The following is a 21,265-nucleotide window of genomic DNA, read 5'->3' on the forward strand; positions in this document are numbered from 1 at the left end:
CCCTTTCACCAGAATATAAGCTCCATTGGCCAAGAGATGTGTTACCTTTTTAATCAGTCTTTCCTTAACACCCAGAACTCTGCCCGGTACATAGTAAATACATGCTCAAGAGATGTGTGTTGAGTGAATATTAGATTGTGTCAGAACTCTCCTCCTCCAGTCCCATCTCCATTAGATGTTTGTACTGACTGTGTGCCTTCGACTAGGCCAGATCAGAAACAATGTGAGGGAGAAGATACAGCCTGCAGTGACACCCAGGCACAAACCCCCCTCACGCAGAGGCGGCCATTTGGCAGGCAGAGATTCTGGGAGCAGCATTCCAGGTGTCAGGAGCTACAATACACAGTGAGGGGCTGGACGTGCTTGTGCACAAGCAGTAAGACCTGAGTTCAGATGCCCAGTGCCCACATAAGAGCTGGGGTGCAGCGGCATAGGTCTGTAACTGCAGCACTGGGGGACGGAGACAAGTGGGTTCCAGGGGCTCAACCGTCTACCAAACCAGTTAGCTAGAGGCTCAGTGAAAGACAGGAACCAGCATCAACCTTTGGTCTGACACACACACACTCACACACACACACAGACACACACTCATACACATGTACACACATTCATACTCACACACATACACACACTCATGCTCGCACACATATATACACGCACACATTCACACACACACACATACACACATACTCACACTCAGACATACACACTCACAGACTCACACACACTCACATACACACACACACACTTAATAGATGTGTAAAATCTCTGATACTAGCTTCGAAAGCTAATCAGGAAACATTTATTTACTGTCACTCCTGGTACTGGGACACAGTGCAGACATTGGTCTCAGGACCAGCCTTCTGTCCCATGTACGCTAAGCCAGGTCATAGGCACCCCACCCCATTCCTTTCCCTCCCTCAATACTGTCCCACAGCCTCTAGGGACCCCAAGTCATCTGTAGCCCTGGGCTCTTCAGTTTCTGCAGGGGATTCTAACAGGATCTTCCCCTGGGAGGAGGCAGCCAACAGGATCCACAAGGGGACAATGGCGCCTTTGTGGCCTCTGCCAGGGCTCCAAGAATAGCTGTTTGCTCAGCCTCAAGCAAGGCTGGTGCAGGGATGTGGGAGGCCTGGGGCCCAGGAGCTCTGGTGTGGCTCTGGTGTTAACCCACTAGATGCTCCTTGGGTTTCTTACTGGGTCAGAGGGATGGGGGCATTATAGGGACACACTGCGGTCCTGAGGGATCAGGCTTTCGGTGTGGTTTGGAAAGCATTGTTATCTCAGAAAAACTGCCTATGGAAACTTGATGTAAAAGCCAGACAGAGTGGTCTTGTTTCAAGGAGGGCGGGGCTCTAGCACCCTCCCCTTGATTTCAGCCAAAAGACCAAGAACGGGTTGCTTGCCAAGTGGTGGTGGCTCACAGCTTTAGTCCCAGAACTCGAGAGGCAGAGCCAGGAAGCCTGGTCCACTGAGTGAGTTTCAGGACAGCTGGGGCTAAGAAAAAAAACCCTTTCTCGAAAACAAAACAAACAGAATCCATTGCTTGGCAGCCTCTGCAGACTCCCAGTCACTGCCATGGCCCACCCCAAGGCTAAAAGAACGACAAGACCACACTGCAGAAGATGACCTCAGTGTTTCACAAACATTCTAGAATGTTCTTAGGACCCAGCAGTCTCTGTTCAGACAAAGAAAGCATCTAAACTGTCACGGAGGCTGCTGCTACATTTGAGAGTCACAAACTTAAACCTCTTGTTCAGCCTAGCCCCCGCTTCATTGTAGGTCAGGAATCTCACCTGGCCCTGACAGCCAGCAGCCTCTCAAGGGATGGGACCCCTAAATCTGTAGGCATGGGTTGGGGGAAGGGGATCCCTGAAGGCTTCAAAAGCTTGTGGTCCCAGTGCTCCCAACAGAGGTGTGAGGGTTGGGGGCAAGTTCAAGGCCCACCCAATCTACATAGTGAATTCCAGGTCAGGCAAAGCTACATATGGAGACCCTGTGTTCAAGAGAAAAATAGTAGTAATAATATGACGAAGAGGAGGAGGAGAGGAGGGGAAGAGGAGGAGAAAAAATAGAGAGAAAATGCTTGAGAATGTAAACGGTGTGCAATGTTTCTGAGACTTTTGGACCTCAGAGCGCTGCCCCCGCCCCCCAGCAGCAGCTTGGCCTTTGAGACATTCTTAAACCTGCACGGACACCATTTCTAATCCCACGAGAATCCTTCCAGAGCCCCCGGACCCCCTGTAGTCCTTGGGAACTTTCAAACCTGGTTTACCCAAACTGCCAGTCCTGGCACCTCCATCCCTGACTGCCCTGGTACCTGCTGCCCTACACCCCTTTTTTTCCTCTCACTTCTTAGAGGGCCACCATTCATATTTAATTAGAGCCCCTGATGCCCCCCCCCTGTAACCTCCCCCATCTCCTAAAGGTCTCCAGACACCACCCTGCCGGAGTTAGAACGTCTACATATACATTGTCATACATAAACTTCTGTATCCGGCAGCCAGCGTGAGCCAATGCCCTCCCTACCCTGAGTCTTGCTGAGGTCTCACAATCCCCAAACCATTTCTCCTTCAACAGGAAGCCATTCATGAGTTCTGAGATTTGGCCTTCAGTGGTAAGGAATTCCAGGCCTGGGGATATTTGAGACAAAGCCTAGTTCTAGGCCCACTCCTGATAAGTCCCCAGTGGCACCAGGCTGGAGACAGGGTTCCAGGCCCAGCTCTACCTTTGGAGCAGAACCATCTGTCTAGGCTTGTCATTTACCCTATAGAGCCCTGTGCTCCCAAAGCTGGTCACCCATCTGCAGAAGCATTAAGAACCAGTAAGAATTCAAGGCCCAAAATGGGGATGTGGCTCAATTGGCAAAGTCCTTACCTGGCATAGTCAAGGCTCTGGGTTCAGGCCCCAGGATAGCATAAGCCAGGCCTATAATCCAGCCTGTGAAGGTGGAGGCAGAAGAATCAGAAATTTAAGGTCATCTTCACCTACATAGCAAGTTTGAGACCAGCCTGAGCTAAGTAAGAGGCCATGTTTCAGGAATGAATGAAGGAATGAATGAATGAGTGAATGAAGAATGAATCAGAGCCTAAGACAAGTATAGTGCTACATGCCTAAAAATCCCAGCACCAGGGATGCTAAGGTTGGAGGATGGTAACTTTGGGGCCAGTCTAAGTGACATAAACATACCCTGTCTGACAAGAAAAAAATGTTCTGGTCCTGAGGCTGAAAGCATGGTTCAGTGGCAAAGACCTTACCTAGCTTGTGTGAGTTTAATATGTAACACAGTGGGGGGGGGAACACACACACAAAAACAGATACAGACAGACAATCAGACAGAGGGGAGAGACAGAAACACAGGTAGACACAGAGAGGAGAAAGATAGACAGACAGACAGAGGAGAGACAGAGTCACAGAAACAGACAGAGAGTTGGACTCCAACAAAGCAGGTGCAAAATTAGCCCAGGACTCTGTACCTTTCACGATCCCCTGTCGCCAGCTGGTCATGGCAGGACAGCTAATCCTGCCTGGGTCCTCCAGACCACACAGCCTGGGATGCCTACCCCTCTGGAAATCTCTAGCCGATACCCTTGTTCCACCTAACGCAGGCTCTGTCTTACTTTCCTACAGTGCAGCCCCTGCTGGGGCCAAAACCTTCAGCCTGAAGCACTCGGAGGGTGTGAAGGTGGAGGTCGTCTGTGATGGGGAGGCAGAGGAGGTGGCCACCAATGGCAAGCAGCGCTGGGCCCTGTCACCCAGCACCACGCTGCGACTCAGCATGGCCCAGGCCAGCACAGAGGCCAGCAGTGACAAGGTACCATGACCTAGACTACCCAAAGCCATGCCGGGATCTTGTGCGGTAGGGAGCACACCAGCCTAAGCCATAGAAATAGTTGGAGCCATATAGTGCTTTTGGTCCCTAGAAGCTACATCAGCTGAGCAGGGTGAGGGTGGGGAACATGGGAAGCTGGCTCGCCAAACGTGAAGCCACACACCTGTAACCCCAGCACTTAAGAGGCAGAGGCAGGAGGATCAAGAGTTCGAGGCCTGCTTTGGCCAGCATCCTGTCTCAAAAGGTGAAAACTGGGGGCCTGAGAGATGGCTCGGTGCTTAAGAGCACTGGCTGCTCTTCCAGTGGTCCTGAGTTCAATTCCCAGCAACCACATGGTGGCTCTCGGCATGCTAACTCCAGTTCCAGTGATCTGATGCCTTCTCCTGGCCTTCAAAGGTACCAGGCATGAACGTGGTACACGGACATACATGCAGGCAAAACCCCATACACACAAAATAATGCTTTAGATGAGAATTGGTAGTGGCAACAACACCGTAGGTTTGTGTCATGCATATGGGAAGCCCTGAGGGTCAATTCCTAGGACAGAAAGAAGGCAGAAGAAAGAAACAGGGAAGGGTGAGGAGGGGAAAGAAGACTCAGAGAGCTGAGGCAGGAGGATCGCTGCAAGCTTGAAACCGGCCTCGTTAGTACCAGACTAGCCTGAGCTACACGGTGAGAGTGTTCAAACTGCACACGCGCAAAGAGAGGCCAGGACTCGGGTGCACGTTTGCAATCTCAGCACTTAAGAGGCAAGAGACAGGAGCATCGCCGTGTTGAAGTTAGCCTGGGATAAAGAGCCAATTAGAGATGATCTGTGTGGTGCCTCAGACCTCACTGTCTGTAAAGTGGGGGTGCTGAGCAATCAGGGTTTGCCCAGATGATGCAGCCAAAGCCAGATGGCCTCCACTCTGGGCTCTCAAGAATATTACCCTAGGCCATTTGCGGTGTTGGCAACTGGCGCTGTGCAAAGGAACAAATCCCTGGGGCTTGGCTGGTGCTAGACACACAGCGTAGTGGGCATGAGTCCAGGAAGGCGGAGGATGTGCCAGGGCACAGGTCAGGTAGGGGAGAGGAGCCCTTCTCTGGTTGGATTATCTGTTGAAAGCATTTCAACAGCCCAGGGGTGCTTCCTGGAGGAGGGGGCCCTGTGTCTAGAGAGGGCTGATGGGCTGGGAGGTAGGGGGTTTTGTTTGTTCTGTTTGTTTCGTTTCTCACTGTGACCTGTGACCTCTGCCCTTCTCTCTTGTCCCATGTGTGCCTCTTGCCAAGGTCACTGTCAACTACTATGAAGAGGAGGGCAGCGCCCCCATTGACCAGGCTGGGCTTTTCCTCACAGCCATTGGTGAGTTGGTGCTGGGGTCTGGGTGTTTTCAGTTTGGGGGAACTGGAAACGTACTCAGGGCAGGTTCAGTGGGGCAGACCTGCTCCTGGGGCCTCTTCCAAGTAATGTGAGCTTCGGAGTAAAGTATATGTACCCTGCGACTTCAGGGCTAGGGGACACCTATAGAGATGCGCCGTGGGGTTCCCTTCACAGGCTGTGTGGGCTGCAGAGAGAAAGAGAAAAGCCCAAAGCCTCCGCCCACCCCTGTACACTTACGCATGCACAAACGCACACAGGTGCTGCCACTGTTCCTGACAGTCCTCATGGTCATCCCAGCCCGGGCACAGAGATGCAGCCTGGGGTCCTTAACACATCTGGTCCAGCTCTTTATTTGATCTACAAAGGAAGGTGTGGTCCAGGGAGGTTAGGAAACTCATTCAGTCACACAGCAACAATGTAGCAGATCGAGTTCCAAACTGGAAACAATTCCTTCAGTCCTTCCCCTGAAGGGCTCTTCCTGTGTTAGGGACACTGTGGGCTGAACAGAACCCAGGGATGTGATCCTTCCGAACATTCAGTCCCTGCTGCACGTGGGATTTCATTTTTATTGATCCTTTCAAGCTAGAAGGAATCCAGAGGCTCATTCTGTCGTCCCACTGTGATTAAACATTGTCCATGGTGGGAACCACTGTCTCCTGACTCACTGATGCAGAGAGGACTAGACTGGGTACCTTGAGGAGAAGGAAATGGGAGAGGAGGCAGATAGACACAGAACATTTATTGAGCACTCACTGTCAGACCTTGATGTCTACCCATCAAGACATCAATCTATCCAGCTGTTGTAAGAAGAATCGCTAAAACTATACCCATTAAGCAGATGGGAAAACCGAGGCTCAGAAAAGGCAAAACAAAGTTGCCTAGGTTACACCTAGAAATGGTTGGTAGGGCACCAGGTCACGTCAGTTATCTCATTTTTCTAAGAGTCATGAAACTTCCTCTAAAAACGGTTACTTCAGTGTGAGATTCCCCCTTCTCTTCAGTCTCCTGTGGCTCTTTGGAGGCTGGAGGACTCTCAGTGGCAGTGCTCTCCCCACCCCCAGTCCTGGATGCTGTCACCTGTCCTTCCCTCGGTACCGGGGGCTTCTTAGCCCAGGAGTGAGGGGGACAGGGAGGTGGGGGTGAGAGTTTTAGCCTGACTCCCCAGCACACAGCCCCCACATGTCTCAGATGACCATGAGCACTCCCAGGAAACCTAATCCCACAGAGCCAGGGATACCTGAGGGGGACAGTGGCCGGAGACCTGTCAGAGGTGACCCGGGCTGGTGCACACTCGGGATGTGTGTGGAAGAGACACAGGCAGAGAGATGATCAGAGGAGGAGGTAATCGGGCTTGTCTTCCACCTGAGCCCCGAGACTGAGCTCAAGGCTCAGAGAGCGCTCAGGTATGGCCCTGGTGACAAGCTGTATGACAGCTGGCAAAGCCGCCATCAGCACCATCCTGGGAGAGTTCTGTTTGCAGTCCTTGTGGCTACACCATAAAACGTGTCTCATGGCTTTTCCAAATACAATAGTGAGAATGAAAACTGTTCTTTATGAGAGGGAAAAGCCAACGTTAATAAAATAGTTTGTCTTCAGCTAGCACCATCATTTCGACAATGAAAAGCAGGCAAGGGGATGTTGAGCAGGGTGTGTGTGTGTGTGTGTGTGTGTGTGTGTGTGTGTGTGCTGAGTGTGGAAGCACACTAGTAATCCCAGAACTTGGGTGACAGGCAGGGACAGGAGGACCAAGATTTTAAGGCCAGCCTTCATTACATAGAGAATTAATTCAAGGTCAGCAGGTCAGCCCGGGTTACATAAACCCCTATCTCAAAAAAATATATAGATGAATAACATTTGCTGGAGAGACTGCTCAGTGGTTAAGAGCACTGGCTGCTCTTCCAGAGGACCAGGGTTCAATTCAAGCACCCACCCGGCAGCCCACAACTGTTTGTAGTCGAGTCCCAAGTGATCTGCCACCTTCGTACGGATGTACGAACGCAAGCAAAACACCAGTGCACGTAAAAATAAATCATGTTTTAAAAGCAGAAAGGGAAGCAGGGCTAGATATATATGTACCTGTCATCCCAGCTGCTCAGAAATGGAGGCAGGAGACTGACTGTCAGTGCCTTCCTGTGCTAAGAAGAGAGTTCAGGGCCCATCTAGATGGCCTAAGTAAACACTGTCTCAAACAGTAATGGAAAGGAAGGCTGGTGGAGGCTTCCCCAGGCAGGGCTTCCTCTCAGAATGAAAACAGACATTTGCATTGTAACAACCAGGGTGATTGAAATCCACTGGATTCAAGTCTCTTTTCTGCTCCACTAGCAGGAACCAGTGACCTGTCTATGGTCTATGTCCCACCTCCCTCTGGCATCTCAGCTCTGAGGGATTAGAGGCAGCACCTCAGAGGCAGGGACACCCTGAATGTCCCTAGACACTTGGCCTGGTCCCACAGAAGCACTTCGGAGCGCACCTCACTAGGACTGTCTAAGCCCACGGTCACAGCAAGAACCCAGGCCTCAGCACAGGCAGAAATTTGCTGTGGCCTGGCCTCCTCTGTCCACCTCATGGTGATCATACCAACTTATACCAATGGTATTCTTCCTGTCCCCAGAGCCCTTTTTCACATTGCATCCCAAGCTCCCTGGACAAGTCAGAAGACCAGGTCAGCACAGCCACAATCCACAGGGTTGGCAGCCGGCCGAAACGCAGCCACAGCTTCTGTGTCTAGGTTCACAAGGCAATGGCCTCAAACTCAATCCTAGTGACATTTCCCATGAATCTACCCTACACCCCGGCACCAGGCGCCACCTGACACCTTGGGACTATTCTGGGTAGCTGAGGCAGGACCCAGAGCCTCTGAGAAATGTCTGGAGCCCAGAAGCTGTGAAACAGGTGTGTTCCCCTCTCTGTGGGGAGGGCAGACTCAGTTCTGGCCTCTCCCTCTTGGCCTATGGACAACCCCCTATTAGAGCCCAGAAGGTCCAGGGCACGGCTTGTAGCTGGGGAGGCTAGAAGGCAATGGAGATGTAAGTTGACCACGGAGACAGTGATGGGTCTCAAGAGAACTGAGGACTGTGGGAAATAGAGCGGAGGTGGCTGAGAGACTGTGAAACAGAGTTCGTAATGGGAAGCTGGCCGGTCCTTCTGAGAGTAATAAATCAGGACTCAGGCTGGGTGGAGGTGGTGGTGTATGCCTTTAATCCCAGTGCTCGGGAGGCAGAGGCAGGTGGATCTCTGTGAATTTGAGGATAGCCTGGTCTACACAGTGAGCTCTAGGGCAGCCGAGGCTACACAGAGAACCCCTGTCTCAGAGAAATAAAGAACGCAAGGAAGGGAGGGAGGGAAGAAGGAAAGGAGGAAAGAAGGAGGAAAAAAAGAAAAATAAATCAGGAAGCAGTGAGAAACCTCTTGCTTTAAGCCTGTGGCTTTAGTGAGGTGGGGGCACTGCAGGGCTCACAACCATCTGTAACTCCAGGCCTCAGGGATCCAGGGCCTCTGGCCTTCCCAGGCACCAGCTGCTGACACATACATTCAGGCAGAACTCCCTATTCATACATTTATGTTTCAGGAGAGACAAAGGAGCTGGGTGTAGTGTGCACACACCTCCGATCCCTCCCGGTCTGAGTTTGAGGCCAGCCTGGTCTACATATGATTCACACCAGGCCAGCCAAGTCTACATTGTGAAAAAGACCCTGTCTTTATTTAAAAAAAAAAAAAAAAACCCAAATAGAAAGATGGAGAGGAGAAAGAGAGAGAGATGGGGGAGGGGGGAGACAGAGAGAGATGGGGGAGGGAAGAGCCTTCCTTTGGTACTTACAGCTGGAAGTGCTTCATCGTGTCCTGTGACCCACTACATGGTAGACACACAGGACATAGTATAAGGAACCTTAATATTCCTGTCTAGCCTAGAAATTAAGTCACAGAACTACCACGTGAAGATGTGACCAGCGACCTTCAGGGGAGCAAATGTTGGGACTTTAAAGACTGGTTGGGGCTTTTGGACACTGTCCAGGTATGACATCACCCTCTGTGAGCCAGGGGTCAGCTGCATCCATGAGGGGGTAGCTCAGAGCAAATGTCTGGAGTCCGGGGCTCCCGTAGGAGGACCATCCTGCACTTTGAGAACTTGGATTTGTAGGGGTATCATCTCCCTGCTGGACAGTCTCCGGTTCCCGGTTTGTGTGGGAGTGTGGGTCTCTCCTGGTTGGGGCTGGTGGGGGAGAGAACAGCCCTGGAGATGTGTTCGTGGAGTGAGGTGTGGCAGGCTGGGAAGTTGAAGCCAACGACGTTAACATTGTCCCTCACTGCGATTAGAGGGCCTCCCCTTTGTACCGGAACCCTCTGCCAGCCCAGCTCCATCATGAGACACAGAGGTGGCTGCTGAGCAGCTCCCCCAAAGTCCTTTCCGAAATGGGTGTGATCGATCACCGAGTGTCGAGTTGCAGCAGGTAATCCGATGGGGCACCTTGCACGACCGTCACTGGTAGGATGCCTGGTGACACCAGGCCCGTGGCAGGTCCTGGAGGGTGAAACACTCGAAGACACCACTTCCCCATACTCCCATTTTCTTACCTCCTCCTTCTGCACCCACAAAAGCTGTAGTCAGGTAAGTGGAGACTGAACTATATGAACAAAGGAAACACCTGACTGTGACTTTGTACCCCAATTCCTCCTGTATCAGGACCTCCTCTCACCCACCCAGGGACCAGTTGTATCCCCAAAATGAGCTGACTGAGGTGCATCCTTTCCCATCTTGCTTCAGCCATCATTGGGGTCATCGTTAACATGAGACAGGCTCACTCGGGCATTTCCCATGCTGCCCCAGCGACACCCACCCTCCTCCCGCCATCCCCTAGCTCCCCCGTTTTACCCCCCCCCCCTGTCTGCTAGACACCAGCAGAGGTGGGACTGATGTCACTGGCACCTTGAAGGTGCAGCCAAGAATACCATTAAACACCCTACCCCCGGGACAGGTCTACACATGGAGTGACGCAGCTCAGAAAGTCAGTTGTGCTGGGTTTTGCCATTGGTCCAACTCCTGTAATCAGAATCCCAAGCTGCAGATGAGGGAATAGGGGGGCCAAGAGAGGATGTGGAACCTATCCAAAGTCACACAGCTCATGACAGAAGAACCAGAGTCCCAACCTAAGATCATCTCCTGTTAGATCTACCACACAGGTTCTGCATAGCCTTTCTGTGAGAGGTTCCAGGACACTGAAGGTCTCTTCCCCAAGAGAAAGGGTCAGCAGGGACCCTGCCCTGGATCAACTATCTGGATCTGGCATCACAGGTTCCCTTAGAGGGACAGGGGCTGGAGACATGATTTCCCAACCAAAATAAAATGAGGAGAGAGAGAGAGGCAGAGACGGAAACACACATAGGATTGCGTATGCACTGATGCTCCTGAGACAGACCAGGGGAGGGAACTGGAAATATCATGACCCCCCTAGTTTTGCCTACTGCCTGTGACCTTGGGCATGTGGTCTGGGGTCCCCCCCACACACACACCTGTACTATGAAAATCAGCCTCTGTCCCCACCAGGATTTGCAGGGACTCGCCCACTTCCAAAGCCATTTGTGTCTGCTGAGAGTCCCCGGTAGATGATGACCTCAGCGAGGCCCTTGCCTTCCAGCAACCAAGTGAATGGAGGAGCTGCCCCCCCAGCCCCTTGGGCTTCTCCAACTGTGTCACAACTGGTTGGTTGGCTTCAGCTCACAGCTGTCTCTTGTCTGCAGAGATCTCGCTGGATGTGGATGCAGACCGGGATGGAGAGGTGGAGAAGAACAACCCTAAGAAGGTTAGCTCACCTTGAGGGTGGACACTAGCCTGACCCTGACATGGAAGGGGGGGGCTTCGAGGGTATCTCAGGGACTGCATGGAGCATTTAGTCAGAGCTGTCCACCAGAGAGGTCAGCTACCACTGCATGCGTGGGGCAGGAAGCTGAGGCTGAAATCAGGCTGCAGAAACAGCACAGCACCAGGGAAGGGCCACAGGCAAGCCAGGCTCCCTGTAGAATCTGACAGAGACTGCCCAGGAGAACCATCCACACACACACACACACCCCTGCGCGCGCACCTCTTCTTTTAAAATTAAAGGGGTAGAGGGTGGTGTTAGCATACACCTTTAATCCCAGCACTGGGGGTGGTGCAGAGGCAGGTCTGATCTAAGGAGAGAACTCTGGGCCAGCCATGGCTATCTAGTGAGACCCTGTCTCAAGAAACCAGATAAATATTATAGATAAAATCAAAGGAGGCAGGGAGAGGTGGCTCTTACCTGTCGGCACTCAGGAGACAGAGACGAGAGCATTGGATGTTCATGGCCAACCAAAGCAAGCCCTGTCCTTAAGAGAGAAAATAAAACAAACAAATAAACAAAATAAGGTACTTTATAGGGAAATCTCTTAAAAACAAGTTGTAGGTGTTGATAATCCTGCACAAAATCTCTTGAGAGAGTACCTGCCTCCAATGCAGGAAAACCTGAATCCAATCCCTGGCACTGACCTGGGGCTAAGGAGTCATGACAAAGTCACCCAGTCCCTTAGCAAGAATTTCTATACCTGGACCAGGGACATTTTCATAATGTCTTTGCCCACCTTATGAATACCATTTATATTAGCTAGTAGTGGTTGTGCACACCAGGAATCCCAGAGGTAAAAGAAGGAAGATCAGGAGTTCAAGGCTATCCTCTGCTACATGGTGAGTTACAAAAACCTAGAGAGTTCAAGGAAGAATGATATGGGTGATTACGTGGTCACCATCGTATGAGCTCTGTGCTCCTGAAAGAACACATAAAGAGAAAAACAGTGTCCTGAGCAGGGTACCTGTCCTGGAGATCAGAGAGGCATCTTCAAGGAGGACCCGGCGCAACAAGCCAAATGAAGCTGATTGGGAAAGACGGACCAGTGTGGCAAAGGCCTGGGAGTGTATGGGTTGCAAAAGTGAATCCGTACGGGTGGAGGAGAATGAGTAGGAGAGACCAGGTGCAGAGACCATGGGTCTCACCAGCCTCATGGAAGATCAGAGAATCCAGGCTTTCTCTGAGTTAACTGAGGGCTTCAAACAGGGAAATTGTATGATCCAGTTGGAAGCTGCTCTGGGCACTGTGGCTGTAAGACAGAAGGCAGGGTAAGGTGCCGGCTCCCCTGGGAGCACTCGGCGCGTGTCTGGAATCAGTCACCTCAAGCCTGTCTTAGAATGTCAGTTACTGCCACCATCCCTGCCAGGCACGGTCATCTCACACCAGAGCTGAGTCCCACACGCCCTATTCAGCCTTCCTCTCTCTCTGCTCTTGAACTTGGGTCCTTTTTGGGTACTGGATTTGGGAACTGAGCCTTCCAGGTCCCAGCTGCTGCCCTGGAAGGCAGGAAGTCCTCCTCACAGTGTCTGTCCCTCAGTGTCGTGCAAAGGCTGCACAGGGATGAAACCAGGGCGGTATTAACAGTGTCCCTGCCATTACAGGCATCCTGGACCTGGGGTCCTGAGGGCCAGGGGGCCATTCTGCTGGTGAATTGCGACCGAGACACACCCTGGTTGCCCAAGGAGGACTGTAATGACGAAAAGGTCTACAGCAAGCAAGGTGCCTATGGGGCCATACTGGGGAACTGTGGGAGCATGGTGTTCTGTCATGGTTTAGGACAGGGGTAGGGCAGGAGTATACTTGATTCTATGATGGATAATGACTCAAAAAAAAAAAAAATGGTCGGTGCTCAAAATAAATAACTGAGAATAGAGTTCAACTGTACCTTTACAGGCATGGGTAGAGGAAAGCCTGAAAGGGCCAGCAAGATGGTTCAGAGGGTGAAGGTGGAGTTTGTCAACAAGCCAGATGAGTTCAATTCCTGGGACACACTTGATAAAGAGAACAGCTGTGAGAATCGGTTTTCTCTCTCTCTCTCTCTCTCTCTCTCTCTCTCTCTCTCTCTCTCTCTCACACACACACACACACACACACACACACACACACACACACACAAATACACAAATAAATGAGTCAGGCAATCAGGCAAATCTGAGTGCTAAGCCAACCTGGTCTATGTATGAGAAATAAAAAGACTAGAAAATGGGAAATCCTCCAAAGGTTGACCAGTTCTCCCTGGTGCTGGAGATAAGTAGTTACATGCCTGAGAGAAGGGCCTTGAAAAGGCAATGTCAAGCCCAGCTCCCACAGGATCCTCTTCCTAATCTCCCTTATCTACCCACAGACCTCCAGGACATGTCTCAGATGATCCTGAGGACCAAAGGCCCTGACCGCCTGCCCGCCGGGTATGAAATAGTCCTCTACATTTCTATGTCGGACTCGGACAAAGTGGGCGTGTTCTACGTGGAGAGTGAGTGATCCCCCGACCCCCACTTTTGTGGCCACAGGTTCCCCCAGGTCATGGATCCCAAAGAATGACTCATAGATATGTCCCCCCTTCCCTTAAGAAGGTTCAATGGTCTCTGTCTACATACTTCTCTCCAGTAGTCAGGGGAGGAAGTCAGGGTCCTGTGGCCTTCATGATACCTGAGGCCAGATAAGCACCTTCTCCAAATAGTGTCAAGTGTTTCTGACTTTCACGAGTCCCTGGAGATGCTGTAGCTGCCCTTCTTCCTCCTGGTGGTGACAAGGTGTCCTGGGTGCTATTATACTCTACCTTGCAGCTGTTCCTCTCATCTGCTATGCCATAGAGCCTCCCAGGTATCAATACAGAAAACACAACTGCCCCTCAGCTCACTGTCCTGGGGGAGCTGCCCCTAAGTGAGCCAGACCTGTCAGAAGAAAGGAAACCAATCGGGTCCCAGAAAATGTCAGCACAGAGCACACTGGCTAGGTAGTCCAGAGAGGCCTCTCTGGGGAATGACATTTGAGATGAGACTCCAAGGAAATAATGAGAAGGACTTGGCAAGGAGCTAAAGACGAGCTGGCGAGGAGGGAGCTAAACGGGGGACAATTTTGCTACTTTAGAGGAACAGCTAGACCAGGCTAGTGGGCTGTTCTGGGAGAGTCGAGGTTAGCCAAACAGGGAAGGCCAGAGCAAAGACAGGGTTTGCAGTTAGTACAGTGGAGATTCACCTCAGGGGGTTTGTTTTTGTTTGTTGAGACAGGATCCTGTGGTCTCTAAACTCTGTATCAAGGGAAGCATGGTCTTCATTTTCTGACTCTCCTGCAGTCACCTCCCAAGTCTGAGATTATAGCCACACACCGTCATTACATCCCATAATGCAGTGCTGAGGATCAAAGCCAAGGCCCTGTACATGCTAGGCAAAGCCATCTACACCTGGACCACATCCCCAGCCCCCAGAGGGTTTTGGGAAGAACTGTTAAAATCTACCCATGTGAGGAGCTCCCTCTGTAAATTGCCCTTTGTCAAGTATTGTGAAGTCTGCTGCCTGGAGACCAGAGCCCTGAGCTTTGCCCTTGGACACCTTCTTGACAGACCCTCTGGAAACAGGCAGAAGCTATTGCAGGACAAGAAGTGACTTAGTTGGGACACTGATGGACAGAAGTCCTGTGATGCTCTGTTCCACCCTGGTCTCTGGTTGGAATGTCTTGAGTCAGGCAGGCTCCACTGCCCCAGGGAGCTGAGAAGCTGATGTTTACATGGTCCAGACCAGAGTTTCCATGCAGCAGAGGGGTACCAGGGGGACCCAGTCTGGGCTTTGACTCAGCCTTGGCATTGACCTGTGGCTAAGAGCGACATGACATCCGTATATTCTCTGGATGCTTCTTCGCTTTGCTAACAGGAGTGCACTCTCCCCTTCACTTGCTGTTCGAGATGGGTCCTGAGCTGGCAAGAAAGAGCCCCCGCTGTGAGAGGATAAAGAGTGTCTCCTGGATGTCTTAGCTAGGCCACCATATTGCAGGGAAAGTGGCTGCTGGAGAAACCCCCGTAGACAGTTTCTCTCTAGTTGTGGACTCTGGGGGTCTTAGTTGCTGCTCCTGTTATAAAATACTCTGGCAAAAACAATTTAGAAGAAAAAAAAAACATTTGTGACATCTTTCTGTTCCAGGTTATTGTCCATTGTAGCAGGAAAACCACAGTAGCAGCTCAGCTCTCTTCTCTCTTCCTTCTGTTCAGGGTCCAGCCCATCAAATGGTGCTACCTACATTAACATACCCCAGTTACCCCAATTAAGAAAGTTGTTTACAGGCTAACCTGATCTAGACAGTTCCTCATTGAGACTTCCCCTTTCCCAGTCAGTCTACATTGTATCAAATAGACAATCAACCAGGGGACTAAGACTGCCCTTCCCCAGTCAGCCTACATTGTATCAAATAGACAATCAACCAGGGGACTAAGACTGCCCTTCCCCAGTCAGTCTAAATTGTATCAGATAAGCAATCAACCAGGGAAATACTCTTGAGTCACCATGGCCCAGCACAATGGATTTTAATCTTTTTCTTCCGTTTGAGCATAGTGGGGCTTTTGTCCAATTCTATGTGTCATATGCCCTGTGACTTCAGTGTGTGACCTGTGTTCCTGGAGAGACAGCCCAGTTCCCCCACAAGGCCAGGAGCCTTGGATACCCAAGGGCCTCCTCTGTGGTGTGTCATGGACTGTATGGGGCCCCCTCTTTCATGCTCTCTAAAGCAGCTGGCCTATGAGAAGCTCCCCATAAAACTGTAGATATTGGTTTGGTTGGAGTTATGCAGACTGGTGACTATTAGGACCAGGGTGGACAGAAATCTCCAGTGGTCCTTGGAGGACCTAGTCTATCCTTCAGTCTCAGGTCTCCCCAAAAATTAGAGACTTACCTTCTCCCACAAGGACATAGTAACCAACTTGTCCCCATTTGTCCAGGACCTCCATGGTCTGTCATGCCAAGATAGTCATCTATCGTGAGCAAGTTCTGACCGATGGTCATACCATTTGTCTCCTTGTCACAAATCAGACCACGTGCTGGCCAGCCCGGGGCAGAAAACTGAAGCTCAGGAGAGGCCACGGGTAGCTGGCAGTTGAGCACAAGGCTGGGGCCACTCAAATAGGAATACATTGTTGGTGCCTGCAAGGACAGGCAGCCATGTTCGGGGTGGTAGGATCCGACCAGTGGCGACTCTGACCAGTGATCAAGGCTCTTTAAAACAAGGGCTGTGTTGTTCTCGCCCGAGATTCAATCTGCCAGAAAGCAGCCCCACATAGAAGATGCATTGTGAATCACAGGGCATAGTCTACGTGGGGAGAAGAAAGCCACCCATCGCCGGCCGCTGTGCAGAACAATTCCTCCCACCACACCCTCCTCCCTTATCCATAGCTTCTCTGCCCCAGGCCCTGTGAGAGCCTAGGGAAACTTGATAACTTCAGCTTCTGCAAGATCAGGGTGTCTTTGATGTTTGACATCACTCCCGTGAACACAGCCGAAAGGCAGCCAGTGTCGTGCGGATGTCGCGGTTAGGAGGGAGTCACCATAGATACACATCCAACCAGATCTAAGCAGAGACCCTAAGGGTACCTGCTGGCATTTTGGGTGAGAAGGAGATCCGTTTCTGTGCTGGCCTGTGGTACAGGACTTGGGATCTTCGGGGCATGAGCATCTCTGTCAGCCCTGCCTCTGGGAGGCTGAAATGCTACCTCTGAGACTTTGCTTCCTCCTTGAAGAGATCGGATAGCAAAGCGATGAGTTACTCACACCCAGATACCCCTCCCTCCCAGTCCCCTCAGGTCCCAGCTGTGTTACCCTTGGTTACCCATGTTCCCAAGGTTACTGAAGACATTGATACTGTGGCATCTATAATGATCTTGTGACAGAGAGACTGCTGTCCCCCAGTTAGCAATTAAGTGACCTGTTTGAGAGGCGTTTGTAACTTGCGAGTGACGTCTGACCTGAAGTCCCTCTGACTTAAGTGAGCCAGGTCACCTGTTCGTGTGTCACTCAGAAACAGGCTCCGGGTGAGCACAGTGTCCTAAAGCAGGTGACATTGCAAGCCTGTGTTTCAGGCGACATCAGTCTTGACGGTTTTTAGCCGTGTATCCTGGGAAGGGTCCTGGTCCATGTTCTAACCCGTAGGCAGCTGGTCATTAACTGATGTTGTCCTTGTTGAAAGTGCTAAGCTGAACCCGATCTGCCCTTCCAGATTTGCAGGGCGTAAAGAAGCTGCTTCGGGAAGTCTGTAGGGCCCTAACTCCAGGCCTTTGCCAATGCAAGTACCTCCTCCCTCCAGGGCCTCGCAGGCTCCCTGCTGCCCCACAAGGGTGTCTCAAAGCCACCTCCCTCTGCTCAGAAGTCTCCCCTGCCCTTCCCCACCCTGAGTAACAGATGAGATCGCCACTCTGACGCTGCCGTTAGACAGTTCCCACATCTGCTGTCTTTGTCACGGGCAGAGTGGCACTCTTAGACACAGAGGTCTTTGCTCATGCTGGCCCCAAGTCATTCAATCAAGACCAGCCCTGAAATCCCCTGGGGGCCTCTCCCACAGGGGCTGATGGGAGTCATTACTTCATTCAGTGGACATTTATTAAACACAGTCATGTACCAAACAGGCAGATGGCCTGGCAGGGCCGTCTCTCACAAACAAGCACAGGCTGCAGTGGGGAAGGTCCACACAGACCCTAGCCTTGCTCTCTGAGAGGATACAAAAGAATCTAAAGAGCTGGGAATTTGATGAGGCAGGAGTGAATGCCTTCCTCCCCACCAGAGAGCCACACAGCATGGGTTCCATGAGACAGAGAAGGTTGTCTCAAACCAATGGCAGAGAACAGGAACTCATTGGAATTTGATGGGGAGGCCCTGCCCAGCCATTTCTGCCCTCTAGATCTGTTTCCTCCTCTGTAAAATGGGAATAACACCTCCCGGTGCTAGCCAGCCATCTCCATCCCGTCTGCTCTCCTTTCCTATGTGCAATTCTTCCCAAAGCGGTTCATTTTCCAGATGAGGAAGCCGGAAGCCAGCAGGCACACAGCGTGCTGAGGTCGTGCTGTTGACCTGTTTGCAGCATCCTGTGGTGTTTTCCATGTGTGCTCTTCTCTCTGTGTCTAAAGGATGAGTCACTCTGTCCCTTTTCCCCCATCAGAGAGCTCCCTGACTGTCTCCTGATGGGAGACGGTCCTAACACGGTCCACTCCCTCCCCCATACAGACCCATTCTTCGGGCAGCGCTATGTCCACATCCTGGGCCGGCAGAAGCTCTACCACGTGGTGAAGTACACGGGTGGCTCTGCTGAGTTGCTGTTCTTCGTGGAGGGCCTCCGTTTCCCGGACGAGAGTTTCTCAGGCCTGGTTTCCATCCACGTCAGTCTGCTGGAGTACATGGCCGAGGTGAGAGCCACAGGGCCTCGCATGCACAACCATGTATGTCCCTGGCTCAGACCTGGGGACTTTGATGGGGCAAGTATGAGTGGAAATGGGAGCGAACGAATCCTAACGATAATGAATAACTAACCACAGACTCTGCAGTTCTGTGACTTAGTTTCCCTCCCTGAAGAGGAAGGAGAGTAGCATCTATCTCCTGGGGGTGCATTGGTGTTAGGGGAAGGATGAAGAGAGTAGGGGGCATATGGCCCATGGAGGTGCGGCGAGGCCTGAGGGCAAGGGAGATGCCTCTGAGGGGTCCATGTTGGGAATTCCTTCCCTGAGGGACCAGCCACACAACAGTATAGTACAGAATAGAGTTTATTCAGGTCATGGGAGAGTTAAGAAGGTGGTAGAGGCAGAGAGAGAGAAGTAGAGGAGTAGAGGCCGGCCATGAGCACGTGGGACAGAGGGGGGAAGGGAAATGGGAGAGCAAGGCTGCAAGAGCACAAGGGCAGGAGAGGCCAAGAGAGAGAGGAGGGGTCAAGCAGCTCCTTTTATAGTGTCAGGTCACTGGGGCGGAGCATACCTGGCCACTGCTGGGTAATTGAGGGGTGGGGTATACCTGGCTGTTGCTAGGTAACTGAGGGGTGGGGTTTACAGAATCCCAACATTTGGTACATGAGAAAGACCTGGTGTATGGACCCAGAAAGATGGCTCGGCAGATAAGAACGCTTGCTGCTCTTCCAGGAAAGCAGAATTTATTCGCCAGCATCAACCTGACGGGCACCTCACATCTGCATGTAACTCTAGCCCCAGGGCATCTGAAGGCCTCTCTGGCCACCGTGGGCATTTGCACAACCTTCTGCAGAAATACTCACAAACAAAAACCCACACATACATAGAAAGACGATGCTTGGCACAGTTCCTAGCAGACAGCAAGTGCTCAAAAAATGTCTCGTTGTCCGTCTAGCCCACTGAGAGGGAGATGGGGACTGCACCCGTGCACCCAGTGTGACTCTGTGGTGTTCCTCTCCTCTCCTGTGCCCAGGGCATCCCGCTAACACCCATCTTCACGGACACCGTGATGTTCCGGATTGCGCCGTGGATTATGACCCCCAACATTCTGCCGCCTGTGTCGGTGTTCGTGTGCTGGTAAGGGTCATGCATGCTCCACACAGGCAGGGTGTCGGGGTGGCCAAGAGCTGAATCTTCAGGATCAGACACACCCAAATCCAACTCCTGTCTCCGCCACTTAGCAGCTCTATGACCTGCAGCCGTTCAGGTGGCCTCTCTGTGCCTCAGTTTCTCTCAAACACATATGCCCCAGCCTTGTCGCCAGGACCGACACAATGCCTCTGCATTGGTGCCTTTATCCTGGCTCAGGCTTGTGTTGCCAAAGCCACGCTTCTCCATTCTCTCGCCTTGGCCCTCCACTGTGTGGGACGAGGTTCCGGCTCAGCAGTGGTGTCCCCTCCTTTGGCTCACTCATTCAGCAAGGTTTTTCTGAGTGGCTACTATGTGCTTGGTTAACACGACAAGATAATGAACAGGATGGCCAAGAAATAGCTGCACACGTGTGCCTGACAACTCCCAAAGAGATCCTCCGCACACCCCACCCTTTGTGCCAGGGTCTCCCATATCCCTGGGACGGTACTTTCTAAAATAGGGGAAGTCGGAGATGTAGGGCCTCAAGCATGTGGGGTGAGAGGTCCTTTCCTCGTCTTATTTATCCAAGTCCTTCACCAAAGCTGCATAAGAGGGTGGAGCATAAGAGGGTGGGGTTATGCGGCCTGTGACCCCGGTGTTCTTCACAAAGTAGCTGTGGATGCGGGTGGGGCCTCATCACCACGCCTCAGTCTAGAAGGCTAGCCGCTGGGACCACCCGAAATGAGTGGCGCTCACCCCCCTCCCCCTTCACGCTTCCTCCTGGCCTCTTTCCTGACGCTCCCCAGCATGAAGGACAATTACCTGTTCCTGAAAGAGATGAAGAACCTGGTGGAGAAAACTAACTGCGAACTGAAAGTTTGCTTCCAGTACATGAATCGCGGTGACCGCTGGATCCAGGTAATGTGACATCATCTGGATGCATCCCCGGGGATGGGGGGACGGAATCTGTGGCGGTTACAAAGAGAAAGGCCAGTTTGTGACAAAGACACAGAGTATGCTCAAGTCGTCCCTTTGGAGGAAATCTATGTAGGATATAGCTATGTATGTTTTTTAAATGAAGCTGAACTGCGCACACCTTTAACCCCAGCACCCGGGAGGCAGAGGCAGGTGAATCTCTAAGTTGGAGGCTAGCCTGGTCTACAGAGTGAGTACCAAGACAGCCAGGGCTACACAGAGGAAACCCTATCTCAGAAAAATAAAATAACAACAGCAACAAGGTTGGTGTCTCCAAGATAATTGCCATAGGCAGAGGCAATCTGTCGAAAGATGCTCACTGGGAGGCAAGTTGTGTACCCGAGGCAGGCTGGGGATGAGACGTTCCTGCTACAGGCTTACTTGTGTTACTTTTGTGCTAAATCTTATATTGATCGTTGGGGGGTGGTGCACACACCGCAACCCACACACGGAGGAAGTCAGAGGATGACGTGGAGCAGTTGGTTCTCTCCTTCTGCCCTCTGAGTCCAGGGACCAAACTCAGATCATCAGCCTTGGCAGGGAGCTCCTTTACCTGCTGAGTCATCTCCCTGGCCCTCCATTTGCTTTGGTTTTAGAGCCAGACTCTCACTTTGTGGCCCAGGCTGGCCTTATATTCCCAAGCTTCTGTCCTCTCAGGGTGGTGAGGTTACAGGTATACACTGCCATGGCTAGTTTGTTTGTGCGTTTTGGTTTGGTTTGGTTTGGTTCGGTTTGGTTCGGTT

The 21,265-nt window shown here is 51.8% G+C and overlaps 1 protein-coding gene across 1 annotated transcript in view; it reads left to right on the forward strand.

Moving 5' to 3' along the window:
• PADI2 (peptidyl arginine deiminase 2) overlaps window positions 1-21,265 on the forward strand; it is a 40,928-nt gene that overhangs the window by 6,621 nt on the left and 13,042 nt on the right. Inside the window, exons 2-9 of the mRNA XM_080921912.1 lie at window positions 3,631-3,814; window positions 5,102-5,174; window positions 10,929-10,990; window positions 12,652-12,769; window positions 13,395-13,520; window positions 18,247-18,425; window positions 19,450-19,553; window positions 20,354-20,465. Of these exons, the coding sequence (XP_080778038.1) occupies window positions 3,631-3,814; window positions 5,102-5,174; window positions 10,929-10,990; window positions 12,652-12,769; window positions 13,395-13,520; window positions 18,247-18,425; window positions 19,450-19,553; window positions 20,354-20,465 (958 nt within the window). The remainder of the gene's footprint in view (window positions 1-3,630; window positions 3,815-5,101; window positions 5,175-10,928; window positions 10,991-12,651; window positions 12,770-13,394; window positions 13,521-18,246; window positions 18,426-19,449; window positions 19,554-20,353; window positions 20,466-21,265) is intronic.

Source organism: Micromys minutus, assembly GCF_963924665.1.
Source record: "Micromys minutus genome assembly, chromosome: 9".
Classification (NCBI taxonomy): domain Eukaryota; kingdom Metazoa; phylum Chordata; class Mammalia; order Rodentia; family Muridae; genus Micromys; species Micromys minutus.